The sequence below is a fragment of the Galeopterus variegatus genome, unplaced genomic scaffold (genome assembly GCF_000696425.1).
Source record: "Galeopterus variegatus unplaced genomic scaffold, G_variegatus-3.0.2 Scaffold4443, whole genome shotgun sequence".
In the NCBI taxonomy this organism is placed as follows: Eukaryota; Metazoa; Chordata; class Mammalia; order Dermoptera; family Cynocephalidae; genus Galeopterus; species Galeopterus variegatus.
This window is the reverse complement of record NW_007730554.1, coordinates 79,294-94,934: the sequence shown is the minus strand read 5'-3', so window position 1 is coordinate 94,934 and position 15,641 is coordinate 79,294. Positions and strand designations below refer to the sequence as shown.

Sequence of the window (15,641 nt, the reverse complement as noted above, 5' to 3'; positions counted from 1 at the left end):
ACCTGGGGTTGGAGGACAATATAGGTACATCTCTTTCCAATTTGACAAGCTTCAGGTCATCCCTGCAGTTCTCCCGGCCAGAAAGGGGAGTGATGGTGGCTTTGGTGGCACTAAGGCTTTTTCAGCCAAGCCCTCGCTCCCCTTTCCAGCCTCATCCCTGTTCTCTCTTCCTAGAGAGTCCCGCATTGTCCAGCCACAGTGGCCAGTCCTGTTGCTCCCACACACCACGGCCCTTCCACAGCCTCCCTTCTCAAGATGTTCCAGCCCTCTGGGATCTGGGTCCTCTCACTCTGCCCACCCACCTACCTGGAGAGCTTACTCTTTGACACTTAAGTCTTAACATCTTCCCTCTGTAGCTTTCCTGTAGAATCAATGACACCTTCATCTGAGTCTTGTAGTATTTTTCTTATACCTCTGAGTCTGTCTCCTCAGGTAGACTCTGAGCCCCTTGATGGCAGGGACTAAATCTCACTAATGTACTCATCCTCAATAATAACTCAGTGCCCAGCCATAGAAGGTGCTCAGTAAATGTTTTAGTAATTGAATCATTAGCCTGGGTGGAGACTCATCTTCTAAGGGAAAGGTGGGAGAGGTATAAGTGGCCCCAAAGTACCTGGCAGAAAGGGGTCTGACTCTGTCTTGTGTATTTCAAAGTGAGGAAGACAGAAACACATGCTACAATGAAGGCACTTTGTATTCCTAAGGGGAAGGACTGGGTGACCCCACAGGTTCCCAGACTTAGCCTTCAGTTCAGAGAATATATTATCATTGCCAGCCTCTGCCATCATGCCTGGAAATGATTGGGTTTGCCTAGCCCAACCCTTTACGTGCTTGGAATTTAACCCCCTGACAGCTGATCCTGAATCATTAGCAAGTGACTTTCCATTTCTCCTAACGTACTTTCCATCTAACGGGTTTGCCGCTGGCTCCCAGCCGTCAACTGCATGCCACTGGAATGCCGCATCTTACCTCTAGCTGCTTTCAACCTAGTTCCGCTTGAACTCAACTCTCTCTTTTGGAAAACAAAACCTGGTATCACCTTTGTGAGCCAAATCAATGAATTGAGTTTTTTTCTTTTGTGTCTCCTTTGTAATGTACCTCCTTCCGGTCTGTTGTTTTGAATTTGTATTACGCTTGCTTGGTTTTTTTTATTGCTTCTCTCCTCTCATTTTGTTTTCTCCATTCTTCTCATTGGAGGCAATGANTTTTTTTATTGCTTCTCTCCTCTCATTTTGTTTTCTCCATTCTTCTCATTGGAGGCAATGAGCCGTCCAGCGGCCGGAATTCCCCTCTCCCTTACCGGCCAGACAGCCGCCCTCTAACTCCGACTTATGCTCAGGCCCCCAAACATTTCCATGTTCCAGGTAGGAGCTGACACGGTCCATGTCTTGGTGTCCTGTCACAGTGTAGAATGTAGCCTCGTATCCTCGTCTCATCTCCATCACTCATGCTCTTCTAATTAGGATGCACACAGTTGGCAAATCCTAAATTGCAGGATCTGACCGAGAGGGCCTTTCCAAAGTTTTGTGTGTGAGATGCCAGGAGTGAAGGTTTAAGTTTTCTCAAAAAATTTTTTAAGCACGCAGGAGGCAGAGGATAAAGGAGAGAGATTGATTTGTTTTGTTGTGCTTTTTACTAAAATTTTAATTTTACTTTTACACTACTGAAGATTTCACTTCTAAGAAATCACTCTGTGGTTGGATGTCATTAATTATCACAATGGCAAATCTAGCTATCTTCTCATCATAAAGATTGAACCACAGTCACCTGAGAGTACTTTTTATGTTTCTTGTTTTTCTCCAGTGTGGAGATTCTTTCCATGAACTTTTCAGACAGGTGTAAAATTGGGTCAATTGGGTGGTCTTTCTGTAGTATGTGACAGACTGTCCACTTCCAGAGCCCACAAAGACATCTTGCAATTTAGGCTTGGTGCTGCAAGCTTTGCTGTAGTAGCCACAAGCATTTGCTGTCACAGTACAAATAGCAGTTTGCCATTAGAAACTGGAAAAATCCAAACGCATTAATATCTTAATATTTAGAGTCAGCTCAATTTGTAAGGGCTGGATTGGCCATCAGAGGTCACGAATATTATTTTTCCATCAAAAGTACATTGTTTTGCTTCTTTTAGCTACTGAAAGTGGTTTAATAAATTACCTATTACATTATGAACATATTTGAAAACTATAATAGTTCTTTTTCTTTTGCACTCCAAACTTCCCTAATAAAACAGAGGAAAGTTCTATGAGATTTGTACCACTAAACTAGGACTGCCCTTTTGAAAAAGTTTCATTGAATCTTGAAAATCAATGTTCTACATTTGGGATTTTTTACATGAAAGATGTCCCCACCAAGATATAGTGCCCAAGATTCTGGGGAAACAGAAACCTTTTGAAGTTTCCTGAGTATTTGCAGTGAAATAGTGGCATAATTAAAAGGGGTCCAATATAAATATATGAATTGTATCTAGCATCTGTTTCTCTCTCTCTCTTTCTCTCTTTCTCTCTCTCTCTCTCTCTCTCTCTCTCTGTGTCTCTCTCTCTTTCCTGTAGAAATTAGGATTTTTGTTGAACATCCCATCAGCACACTGGGCTAGCCTTGTACATAAAAGTGTTTCTGTGTTTTAAAAAAATACTCTTAATTTTTCTACATCGCTTTCCACTGTTCCATTCATTAACTGAAAAGTAAATTGAGCCACTGGTATCTACTGGGAGCTCAATTTCTAGACAGTAGCAATTTGGGGATTGTCCCCAAACTGATTATGTCTTCTTCACCATCACAGTGCCTCCACTGCTTGCATCTCCTCCTGTTTTAATCCCACTTTCAGTGAAGTATGTATTTGAAATAAATGGCTCATGAATTAGTTGCATCTCTATATATCATAAGACGTGTTACAAAGCCTTCCATATCACTTGTCTGTAGTAACTCTCATTTCTGTAATCTTTTCTTCCAATATACTTAGTCTTTGTAATACAAAAGTTAACCTTCTGGGTTAGTTTTGCTCAAGAGACTTCAGTGTGGTTTGCCCTTGGTGGTTCTGTGTTTCCCATCGCTGACCTGGTTCCCATAATCACACATCTTTGCTTTTCATTTCCACAGATCAAGGGATCAACATTTACCGAAAACCACCCATCTACAAGCAGCATGGTAAAACCTGCTTTCCTCCGCGTAGCTTTTAAGTAGCAGAGTCATCCGAACCTCTCTTTGCTGTCCTCTGAAAGGCTTATCCGCTGCTGCTTTTGAGAATCAAACCAGGGCATCCAGCGTATTAATGCCTTTATGGTCTAAGATGCAAATATTGTGAAATTGATTTTCCTGGATGGAGAACACTTAGCTTGATTAGGAAGCTTCTAGCCTGTTTCTGAGCCCATCAAACCATGTATCATTCCATTCACAGAGAAGGCAGGGGTACTGGGCACACAACTTACAAACATCCTAACGAGACTTTTTAAATTATTTTTTTGGACCATCAAATGCTTAACCAAGCTCTAAGATAATTTTGGTGAGCTTGCAATTAGTTTGACTAATTAAAACTAAGTGAAAACCAGCCACCTAGAAAAATTAATTTGATGAAGCCTATATCGACTTGACTGTCCAGTTCCCCAGTTTCTTACAGGGTGTGTAGATATCTGCATGGTAGAGTGGACAGGACACAGCAGAGACAAAGGTTGTGGCCCTGTTCCCACTTTCTACCCAAATGGCTCTGTGACATTCATGGACAAAATCTCTTTGTGCCTCAGTTTTCTCATCTGTAAAAACCAGTGAGTTAAATCAGTTTGTCTCTGAAATTCCTGCAAACTAAGAATCATAAAAGTGGATTTATAATTGTGTTTTCCTTTTCTGGAAATACAGATGTTTTTAACCCAGAAAATCACTTACCTTATGTAAATCATATTTTCTTTCACCATTATTAGATTTAGCTGTCTAAATCTTTGTAAATAGATAGAAAGCCAAAACTGGTCTTCAGATGATTTTAGAAAATAAAATAAAAATTGTACCTGGAAATTTGAAGGCTGCCTTTGGAATGCAGTTGACATTAGCGAGTCCTTAGGAATTGAGATGACATGAAAAGCAAACGAAGTTGAAAATGCACAAAGAAAAAATTTTAGGCCAAAATTTTAGGAAAAAACAAAGTATGTATTGTAATGGTTCTAGATCTATAGGTTTTTTTCTCATCTTTTTTTTTCCTTAAGTTTCACACCATGTGCTTGCTTTTTAAGTTTGTTAACATTGGTTTTGTTTTGTTTTTGTTTTTATGGTTTAATGTCTTCCCACACACCCATTAACATGTGAATGTTTAACTACTGACTTCACCAATTCTAATGCGTAAGTACTGTTTGAAGTCATGCTTCTTTTAAATTTAAGAATAAGATTTCTAGAGTTTGATTTATTAACTTAGAGACTTTAAAAAATACTAAGATCTCTATGCCCTGACTCTTTAGACAAAAATAATTAAGATTTAAAGAGATTGGATAATGTTAGATTATTTGTTTGAAAGAGATTAATTGGCTTCTTTCTGTGATATTTACTTTGACTGAAATCTCTACTTTCAGTCTGTTGTGGTTAATTAAGGGTAGCACGGCCAGAGCAGCAGTTCCAAAGAATGTTCTGCAAAGCAGCTGTTCCAAGCCAGAGACGTAGATGTTATACCCAAAACTGGTGTCTGTGCCCTGATGCATTTGCGAAATGCTAGGCTTAAATAAAGTCACTTTTTTTTTTTTTTTTTGTAATGCAGAACTTCTCAGTCTTTCATGTGCTAACATGTTTTGTCCATCTTTAAGAAGGGTAGACTTAGTATGTAATGTTTTTCAGGCTGAAATTTTTTTCTCATAAGGTTAGAGATTCAGGGAAAAGCTGTTCCATGCCTGGCCAAGACTTTACCCCTTATTATGAGGTGACTTTGGTCAACTCATTTAAGCAAACTTGAGACTCAGAAGATTACTAGAAGAATAGGGGAACTGGATTTGATGATTCAAAAGGTTATTTCCAGATTTAAAAATATGTAAGTCCAGGAGAAAAACTTTTTTTTTAAATTTAAGGCATTATAAATATACTTTGAAGTTTTTCATAACATCCCAGGTCAGTTTGCAAAATTAGCTGGAAGTAGAGACTGACTATTTGATCTAGTTCATTTTGCTCCATCTCTGCGAGTAGATTTGGGCTCTAAGCTGGTGACAATGCCTTTAAGCAAAGCCATTAAGAATGTTGTGAACTAATGTTGCTGCTAGTTTGGCTTTTGTTGTCTTAAAGTTGGATGACTCATTTGTATGTACAGACCCTTGAACAAAACAATATGTGGGTACGGCAAACATAAGACACAATACTAAATTCCTGCAAGCTGAAAGTGGATTCTTTTTTTATTTCCGTTTCTCATAAGACTCAAGGTCACACATATAGTATATAAGAATGGAAACGAACTGGACCAATATATGTGGTTTCTTGCCCAAAAATATAAAACCAGCCAACCCTATAATGATTAACAACTACAGTCAAATGACAGTGTCATACTTTTAACTTAGTCCTTTAATTTCAAATTACTAATTCAAATTTCTAATTACGCTTGGAGGATATTGTCCAATGGAACTTTCTGTGATGATGGAAATGTTGTGTCTGTGCCATCAATACAGAAGCCACTAAACACATGTGAAAACTGAACACTTGAAATATGGCTAGTGCAACTGAGGAACTGAATTTTCGTTTTATTATTTTTTATTTAATTTTATTCATTTAGATTTAAATAGCCGCATGTAGCTAGTATTGGATAGCCCAGCACCAGAGCAAGGTTTTTCGGATGTCAAACAGATATAGGATGAAGCTTTGTTTCTGACATAAAGTAAGGAAAATGAGTTCTCTCTCAGCATCACTGAGTTGACTGAGCTATTGATAATGGTGATAAACAGAATTTTCTGGAATTGACACTTTTGCCAGGTAACGAGAAAACTATGTAAGTGGGGTTGTACCACCACTGCTTTACAGACCAATAGCTAAGCAACCCCTGATTCCCACCTAGATGCAGCTGCTTTGGCAGCCCAGAGCAAGTCTTCAGAGGATATCATCAAGTTTTCCAAGTTCCCAGCAGCCCAGGCTCCAGACCCCAGCGAGATACCAAAGATTGAGACGGACCACTGGCCTGGTCCCCCTTCACTTGCCGCCATAGGTATGCAACTGTTGCAGCTAAGTCAAACTGGGCAAATTGCTAGGAGAGCTCAAAATGAAATGCTTAAAAATGTGCAAGAAAAGGTATCCTACCTTAAAGATTTTTAAGAAAAGTATAAGCAAGAGCAAAAGGTAGAACAGTGAAAAAAACTAATGTGGTATTAACATGTATGCAAAATGCTTAAAAGTTACAAAAACATATCTACCAGAGCCTTGCTCTCACCAAACCCACTGAGACCCAGAACTGGTCTAAAACTGATGGTTTGCATGGATTCTCAGAGTTATTACTGCAAAATCAGTTACTCTCTTGAACAGAGTTGAGTCAAAGCCTCATGGCAAGAGCATTGTTCTATATGATTAGAGGTTAGTGGGTGAATTTTTCAAGTTTCTATAGTAGCGTAACTTCTTCCGGATAAGTTTGTTTTAGACTATTTCTGGGTTGTAGTTACAATTTTCTTCACAATTTAATCTTAACGCTGAAGCACTTTCACTTTTCTTGTGAGATCATGTTCTCCATTACTAAGGAGGGCTATTACAAGGTGTTCTGAAATATTGTGTGAAGTTATGTGATTTTACATCTATCATTTCCATGAATTCTGTGGTAAAATGTCATATTCGAGCTGTTTCATTCTTTGCTTTATGCTTTGGAATTGTGTCTGTGTCTTTACTGTTTCATTCAGTAGTGAAATCACTTGGCCTTAAAAAAGAGGTATTAGGAAACTCAGAAGCTGATAGTGAAAATTTAGCAAGTCAGCTTTTAGAAGATATGACTGTCTTATCACATTTCTGTTGACAACCTAAAGGCCTTCAATTTTCCAAAATTTTCTAATCTTCTTCATGCTACTTTTTATCAAGTTACTTTTGGAATAACTTTTACAGGCAACATAAGTGGGTTTTAAAGTAACTGATGTTTTTTGAAATAGCCAAAGGAAAATCCACTTCCTCGGTTCATTATTCACAAGTATTCTATGCATTATCATGAGATTTATCTAATCTTTGCATACTTGTGTCTATTAATTTTTATTAGTATAAACTAAGGAGAAAATTCCCATTGACGTTTATAATTTTAAGAACTAATACTCAATTATCAGCTTTTCTCTACCAATTTATGCCCTTTAGGAAGTTCTTGGGGCCCATGAGATTCCTAGTTCAGTTATGTTGCTTAGTGAGGACACCAAAGCAGCTAAACTTTTAGGCAGAGAGAGAATTAAATTTATATTGTTCAGGGCCGGCCCGGTGGCGCACTGGATAGTGCGCCGCTTGGGAAGCGCGGCGGTGCTCCCGCCCGAGGGTTTGGATCCCACGTACAGACCGGTTCCCGCTCACTGGCTGAGCGAGGCGCGGGAGCAACGCCGAGGGTTGCGATCCCGTTGCCGGTCCCCGGTCCGGTACGGGGGCAACACTGAGGGTTGCGATCCGTTGCCAAACACGGAAAAAAAAAAAAAAAAAAAAAAAAAAAAAAAAAATTTATATTGTTCAAACTATCATCACTAAGTAGTTTAAAGTTCCTTTGGGTTCCACAATGAGGAAACTATCTGGTCCATTAATCAAAATGATGAAAACGAGGACTGTTAGTTGAAGTTTATTTTTATTAGATTAGCAAACTTTCCTGTTTCCTCCCACAGCCAGATTAATCCAGGCAATTTGGGAAAAACAATAATTATCTTAATCTTCCAACTATTCAGACAGATTCCTCCTTTCCATTCCCTGTCTCCCCTTTTCCAAGAAGCTTAAAAATTGTACACAATTTACTATACTGTTCCAAAGTAAGTATCTCTATAGCTGTATTAACACTGTTTTTATTTACCTATTAGTATAAAACACTTCTGCGACCATTTTTCAGACGATGAGAAAAAGGAAACAGAGACCTATCCCTTGAAAGAAATTTAACAAGCATGCTTTTTAATAAATGTACTAAGGGTAGAAGACAGAGTGATAGTATTATGAAAAAAGAAAACTGCAAGATTTTAAAACTTGTTACAACAGAGCAACTATCTTACCTATTTGTCAGTATGTAGATAAATTTGGATTTCTCTATTTTAAAATTGACCTCAGGGACATCAGAATAACAACTGGAGATGCCCTTGCCACTTACTATGGTGGGCTCTGACCGTGGTTAACGGGATGACTTAGACTCAGTCGCAATGGCAAACCCAGTTCTAACTGAGCGGACCACTTGCTGGCAAGCCAAAGTCCATGCCTTACTTGCATCATACATTGAACTGGCTTATCACAGCGGGCCCGTTTTCCTTGAGTCACCAGCCAGTATTACCAAATTAGCGGTGGGCATTTATTTTCCCTTGTGTTGTGCACTTAAAAATGTTAAAGACCACTGCTGACCTTGCCAGCCTAACAAATTGAACGCAGATGGACTAGTCCATTAAGATTCCCTTGTCATGGGGCTGATGTGAGAAGTTGTCTTTGCTGTGGAATTAGGAACTGACATGAGACGCAGATCTAGCGGCAGAGAGGAAGATGAGGAGGAACTTCTGAGACGCCGTCAGCTTCAAGAAGAACAATTAATGAAGGTTGGTCTTTAAATTACCTTGCTGTTGTCTTCAATTTCAGTTCCATAAGATCTGTAGTTTTTGAATGATTACTGCATACAGGCCGCCACAATGAGCAAGAGGGGGTCCCAGCCCTCCAGGGACTTATAGCCCTGTAGGCGACACAAGACAGGCATCTAGTAGCTAGAATAAGGCCGAATATGCAGCATGCTCTAGAAGAGATCAGAGGTACAAGGAATGCTTGGGCTTTTGCAAGCAGGAGAGCAAGACTTTGGGGTCTGTGTGTGGGGGTGCATGTGTTGGAGGGCTGCTGATGGGCCAGGTAGAGCAAGGTGGTATGCTCCCCAGGGGGGTGGCACCTTCCTTCCCTCGTGCAGGTTCTGCCAAAGGAATTCCCTTGGGACTGAGCATTTCTCCAGCTCTTTCCCCAGGATTCAAATGTATTTATATCTTGGCCAGGAGAAAAGGGATGAAGGGGACTCCCACCCAGAGGCCCTCATCATACCCTCCTGCCTCTAGCAGGGGCCTGAGGCATCCCGGAATAGCCAATTGTGAACTCTCCCACCAGTATGGGTTGATAAATCTCTTGAAATGATGTTTTCCAAAGGTATGGGAAAGCATATGATATTAGTTATATGGAGGGAAAGGATACAAAGTTGCATTGATAGGATGATCCCAGTTTTGAATAATATATGTATAGAAAAATACTGGATGGACATAAATCAAAATGTATATGGTGTTATCATGTTTTTTTTTTTTTTTTTAAGATGACTGGGAGGGGCCGGCCGGGTGGCGCACTGCGCTAGTGCGCCGCTTGGGAAGCGCGGCGGCACTCCCGCCGAGGGTTTGGATCCCACATACAGACCGGTTCCCGCTCACTGGCTGAGCGAGGCGCGGGGGCAATGCCGAGGGTTGCGATCCCGTTGCCGGTCCCGGTCCGGTACGGGGGCAACACTGAGGGTTGCGATCCATTGCCGGACATGGAAAAAGACAAAAAAAAAAAAAAAGATGACTGGTAAGGGGATCTTAACCCCTAGCTTGGTGTTGTCAGAACCACACTCAGCCAGTGAGTGAAATGGCCATCCCTGTATAGGATCCAAACCCATGGCCTTGGTGTTATCAACACCGCACTCTCCTGAGTGAGCCACGGGTCGGCCCTTATATGGTGTTATCTCTGAGTAGTGGCTTATAGGTTACTCTTCTTTCCTTCTGGATTTACCAAAATCTGTATAATGAGCATATATTGCTTTTTTTGTTTTTTCTTAAACAAATCAATGCAATTTCTTTTTAAGGGATACCATCCCCAATCTCCACTTCTCACATCAAAACTCCACATCCACTCACACATATCTCCTGAGGTCGCCTGCTGGCACTTTTGAGGAGGGAAGAAGAAGGCGAACATGCTTCTGGCCTTCAGCCTGGCTTAGGGAAATGGAGCTTTGACATTGAAAAGGCTAAGAGGGGTTTAGAGTCCAAAACCTGGCCTGCCTCTTGAGGAACCAGCAGGCTGTGGCACCACATGCACCTAGGCCCTCCAGAGTCAGGGACTCCTGCAGCATCTTCTCACGAGAAACTGCAGTTTCATGAAAGTAATTGAAGGCTTTGCTTTCCTTTTCCCCCTCCCCCTGTGAATAGCTTAACTCAGGCCTTGGGCAGTTGATATTGAAAGAAGAGATGGAGAAGGGGAGTTGGGACAGGGCGTCCCTGCCAGGCAGTCGCTATGATTCTCCCATCAACTCAGGTGAGCAGCCCCTCCCCCCCCCCACCTTCCCCAAGCCACCTCCCCCTGTGAATAGCTTAACTCAGGCCTTGGGCAGTTGATATTGAAAGAAGAGATGGAGAAGGGGAGTTGGGACAGGGCGTCCCTGCCAGGCAGTCGCTATGATTCTCCCATCAACTCAGGTGAGCAGCCCCTCCCCCCCCCACCTTCCCCAAGCCAGCCACCTGCACGTGGGGAGCCTGCCACAACTGTTGCAGGAGATGTAGGGCCACGTTGGTGGAACCTACAGAGTGTTCTACAAAAAAGAAATGTGGGAAACCCACTTCATGTCAACGCAGCTTATAAGCATGGTACGAGTCTTCCTTAAATGTGTTTCCTTCCTTCTGGAAATAGGGGAGCCCTTGGAGGATCTCAAGAACCACGAGGGGCCAATCCCGATGTGCTAGGTCTGTTTTCTAGAACATTCCTCGCAAAGGGAAGCAATGGAAGGAAATCTTATAGAGAACAGGATACTTTTTTTTGACTGTAGAAAGCACAAACAACACATTGTCGAAGCATTGTGATTTTACCTTATTATATTCAATACAAGAGCTAAGAACTAACTCACCACTCCCACCCACTAAGTGTTGTTTTTGACACTTTTGAAGAAAATTAGTCAGATACTGGGTTGAAATAGTCTATTTTTCCTGCTTGTATTTGTCATAAGCCAATTCTCTCTAAACTCACAAGATTTCTTCTCCCATGTTCTGAACCAGAACATAATTTTCTTTCCCTTAAAAATGTAGTTAGTGTTTACTATATGCAGGTGCCTTTGCTAACCATTATTTCATTTAATCTTCACAACATGCCAGTGACGTTGTTATCAGCAGCAGCATCCCCATTTTATAGATCAGGAGACAGGTATAGGAAGTTTAAGTAACTTACCCAATGTCATGTTGCTAATAACTAGCAAAACTAGGATTGAGGTATCCAGATATAACCCCAGAATCTGCACTCTTAACCAGAATCCCCTGCTACCTCTCGTAGATGGCTCATTGGCACTGATCTTGAATTAGGTGGTTTCCTTTAATCTTCAGAGTTCCTTCTAGTTCTGAGATTCTGTTCTGTAAGAATACATAACACTCTACCTACATAGATCAAGACATGGAGACTTAAAAAAAAAAATACAATGTCCAAAAAATGCAGAGGTGTTCAGTTTCAGAACCAGAATTCGAGCCTAGGTCTGCTCCCTCCAAAGCCCAGCAGCATAAGAGGCTTCCATGGCATTGACAGACAAGGTACCCTATGCCAGCCCTCCCAGGAGTCCCACTGTGGTTGGTAGATCTTGATAACTTCCATGGTTGGCTTCCAGGTCAGTTACTGCTGACCTATCAACTCAGGCATGGGCTTCTGCATTCAGATAACCCTGGATTCAAATCCTCGCTCAGCTGTTTATGAGCTTGTGGCCTTTGGCAGGCAAGATACTTCTCTTAGTGCCTATTTCTGCTTTTGACAAATAGAAATAATGATAGAGTTACTAGGGTTGTATTGAGGACTCAAAGAGATAAAAAGCGTGCTGAGCCCTCAGGTGCACTGCGGAAGCTCAGCTGACGTCAGTCCCAGCTGAGCCGTCTGTGCTTCTTTCTCTGACCCTCCTCAGTAACGTGATGGCCCACCTGTTCCCTGCATCACCCAAATATTGGTGGCATTTTGTGAACATTTGAGCCCAGTATGATTTGAATTCTTTCTTCTAAATCTTCTATTCTGCAAGGCAGAAGGTACACTGCCAATTTCACTAAAGAATTGGACTTCTGGTTTCCTAACAACGCTTTTTTCTTTTTTTCTCATTCAGCTTCACATGCTCCATCATCTAAAACCTCATCTCTCCCTGGCTATGGGAAAAATGGGCTGCACCGGGTAAGATTTCCCTCCAGTTGATTGTTTCTGCATTTACTCCCTCCTCGGTCCCGGGTGAAGTACTGACATGTTGCCTGACTAGATCTGACTCCTGATCTCAGTGTTGGAATGTAGTGAAAATTGTAATCTCCCTGATGACCTGGTAAATCACTTTCAGCTACAGGCAAAATAAAATATTTCTACTGAGAGAAGGAGATATTAACTTTAGATAAAAGAACGGCCTGTACAAACTCATAGGAAGACCAGATTAAGTAATTATGCAGCAAATATTTTTATAATGAAGCAAAAAGTAATTACTTGAGAGCTGGCCGATTAGCTCAGTTAGTTAGAGCTTGGTGTTATAACACCAAGGTCAAGGGTTTGGATCCCCTAACCGGCCAGCTGTCTCCCCCCCCCAATTAATTAATTAAAAATAAATGTAGTTACTTGAGCCATTGTCTCTGCGGTAAAAAGATTTAAGAAAGTTTGTTGCAACAGTCCTTCCCACAAAGCATAGAACAAATATAACTATGTGGGGAAATACATTTTTATTTATTGGCAAGAGATGCTTGTTTACCAAGAGCCTGCCGGGCAATGGCGTTAGACATAGTACAAAAGACAAAGGGATTTCATAGTAGTGGCTGAAGAAATAGGAAAGAAAAATAATGAGGGTTCAGGAATTTAGCTTGGGAAGAACTCTTAGGATTTTGTAAATCCTCTCTTCCTTTTCACCTGACTCCAAAACGATCACTGTGGAGATTGTCTGAGAATGTGTTTTTCCGCATTGCAGCATGTTTCCACGGACTTCGCCCAGTATAACAGCTACGGGGATGTCAGCGGGGGAGTGCGAGGTGAGGATCCCCCAGCCAGGCTGCCTGTGGCTGCATCCGTCCTTGTGGCTGAGGTTCACGAGGTTCTGAAGTAGGATCACATCTATCTTCTGTGAGCTCAGAGAGCAATTATTGAGATCTCAAAGGATCCCTAATGAAATAACACCATGAGAAGCGAGTTTGTAAGCATTTACTGATTGCTCCTGTTATGCTGAGCACTCTGTTAGATACCTGGAGGTACAGCAGTAAGCAAGACGTGGTCCGGGCCCTCAAAATGCACATGGCGAGGCAGGGGAAGAGAAACTTTTATGTGATGAATGCTATGTTTGGAGCCACAGAAGGAAGCAGCACCTTCAGCTTGTCAGAGAAAGCTTCCAAGAGAAAAGGATGTTTTAATGATAACTAAAACTGGAGCAGGCACTTCCTGGCCTCAGGGAGGCTGATGGGACAGTGTGTGCAGAGACTGGGAGCAAGGGGGGAACGTGGTTCACTGGGGAGTCTTTTGGGAATTGTAATAGAATGTAGTCTCTCTGTTAAATGGTTCTGTATTTTTCCATGGTCTTTCCCTTATGGTGTTTTCTTTTTCTTTCCTTTTCAGACTACCAGGTATGGAACACTTTGTCTTTCTTGAGTTGGCCACCCCAGCAGAACAGCCATTTTCCGATCCAGACATGGAATGGTTTCTGTTGAGAAGATGCTTATTGAGATTAATCCGTCTAATCATTAGCCCAGAGCCATAAAGAGCAGACATACCTTGTGTCTGGATCAAGCTGTCCCTGTAGGGCTTGGGGACCCAGCATCAGCCAGGCTGGGGTGGGAGGACTCCCTTGCTCTGGCCTTGGAGAGTCCTCTGGATGGCAGTGGATCAGCCCCAAGGGTCTGCCCATATACAGGGTTTTTCTTTCAGTTATTACCACGCAGTACTTTAGTCCTGCCTTTTCCTGCCTTTTCCCAAATGAAAAGAAACTCATGTGTTGGCCAGCAGGAAAGAGCAGCATACCGTTCCTTTTCCACTAGAACCTAAATCTTGTAAAATCATGATGGACAATGAGAATAGGGAAACAGTACGAAAAAAATATATGTTAAAAATAAGAAAATAACAATAATAGACTTGGCAGTTTGTTGAGTCTTTTTTATGTACTATATACTTTCATACATGGAGCCCAAATTCATTAAGCCGTCCATAGCTAATAAGCCAGGATCTTTCCCCAACTTAATTACAAAAGAGCAGAATTCCTGTTCTTATTTAGCAAAGATCTCATTTTGAAAAACATGTGGTAATGAAGATGACATATCTATAAAATGGTGGTGAGGACTTGACACCCATGGGGGACGTTTGGGAGCCCACAAAGTGCTCCCCTGGCTCCCCCAGGTATTTTGTGCTCCTCCTTGAACCAGTGTCTCTGTTGCAGACCCTCCCGGACGGCCACATGCCCGTGATGAGAATGGACCGAGGCGTGTCTATGCCCAACATGTTGGAACCAAAGGCAAGTGCAGCTGGTCTCCTCTTTTCTCTCATATGGGGATGACAGAGCCCTGTAAAGACTTGGTTTTCCATCTTTTCATCATTTCAGAGTGTGGAGGCCACTTTGTTCTAGGCCGGTGCATCCAGGCACCCTGCCATTCCAGTTTTGCCACATCAAGTCCGCAGGTTTCAGCCTTTACTGCTCTGTGTTCACAGTGAAGTACCAGCACCTGTCCCCCACCAGCTGGGTGTTACCTTGGTCCCTGCCCCTGCTTTGCAAGGCATGTCCAGTGCTGAGCGGAGTGGCTACAGACTGCTCCAGAGAGGGTGACCAACATGTCCCAGTTTGCCAGGACTTTCCCCATTTCAGCACTGAAAATCTTGCATCCCAGGAACCTCCTCAGTCCCAAGCAAACTGGGATGGCTGGTCGGCCTATCTACAGAACACCCCTATACCTACAGAGGTGTGCAAGTGTTTGTGCTCCCTGGTCACCATAACTGGGGCTTATTTCAACACGTCAGTTGCTGGAACACTGCTCCTGGGCCTGGCTGGCCACATGATTTCATGGGCCAGTCATGAACCAAAGTTGTTGAGCCCTGCACAAAGGTATCCTGCCATATGATAGGATATGTCACGTATGTATGTTATGTACATATGTGTATGTCATGTAAAAGATGACTTGTATACCTGTAATTTCAATATTCTTCTAATTTTTACCTTCATACCTAATACATAGTAAGTTAGTATTCTCACACTCAACAAAGCCCTCCCAAGGTACAGTGCTACACAAGACACTGGTGGAGAGTTGGAAATATGTAAGAATCTGTCTCTGTTCCCTGGAAACTGTAACTTCTGTTCTTGCAGGAGGAACACCTGTAACTCATATGCTGTCATTATAATCTCTTGGAAGTACTGTCTTGGGGAGTACTAGATTTTAGATGGATTCTGACTGTTAATAAAATGGACAGCCATATTCTAGAAGAGATGTTTTCTTTCCTTCTCAGATATTTCCATATGAGATGCTCATGGTGACCAACAGAGGGCGCAACAAAATCCTAAGAGATGTGGACAGAACCAGGCTGGAGGTAAA

At 42.0% G+C, this 15,641-nt stretch overlaps 1 protein-coding gene across 1 annotated transcript in view; it reads left to right on the top strand.

Annotated features, from left to right (window-relative positions):
- ABLIM1 (actin binding LIM protein 1) overlaps positions 1-15,641 on the top strand; it is a 112,632-nt gene that overhangs the window by 93,297 nt on the left and 3,694 nt on the right. Inside the window, exons 8-16 of the mRNA XM_008587575.1 lie at positions 3,097-3,144; positions 6,014-6,154; positions 8,590-8,681; positions 10,296-10,401; positions 12,212-12,276; positions 13,046-13,106; positions 13,684-13,691; positions 14,498-14,572; positions 15,556-15,636. Of these exons, the coding sequence (XP_008585797.1) occupies positions 3,097-3,144; positions 6,014-6,154; positions 8,590-8,681; positions 10,296-10,401; positions 12,212-12,276; positions 13,046-13,106; positions 13,684-13,691; positions 14,498-14,572; positions 15,556-15,636 (677 nt within the window). The remainder of the gene's footprint in view (positions 1-3,096; positions 3,145-6,013; positions 6,155-8,589; positions 8,682-10,295; positions 10,402-12,211; positions 12,277-13,045; positions 13,107-13,683; positions 13,692-14,497; positions 14,573-15,555; positions 15,637-15,641) is intronic.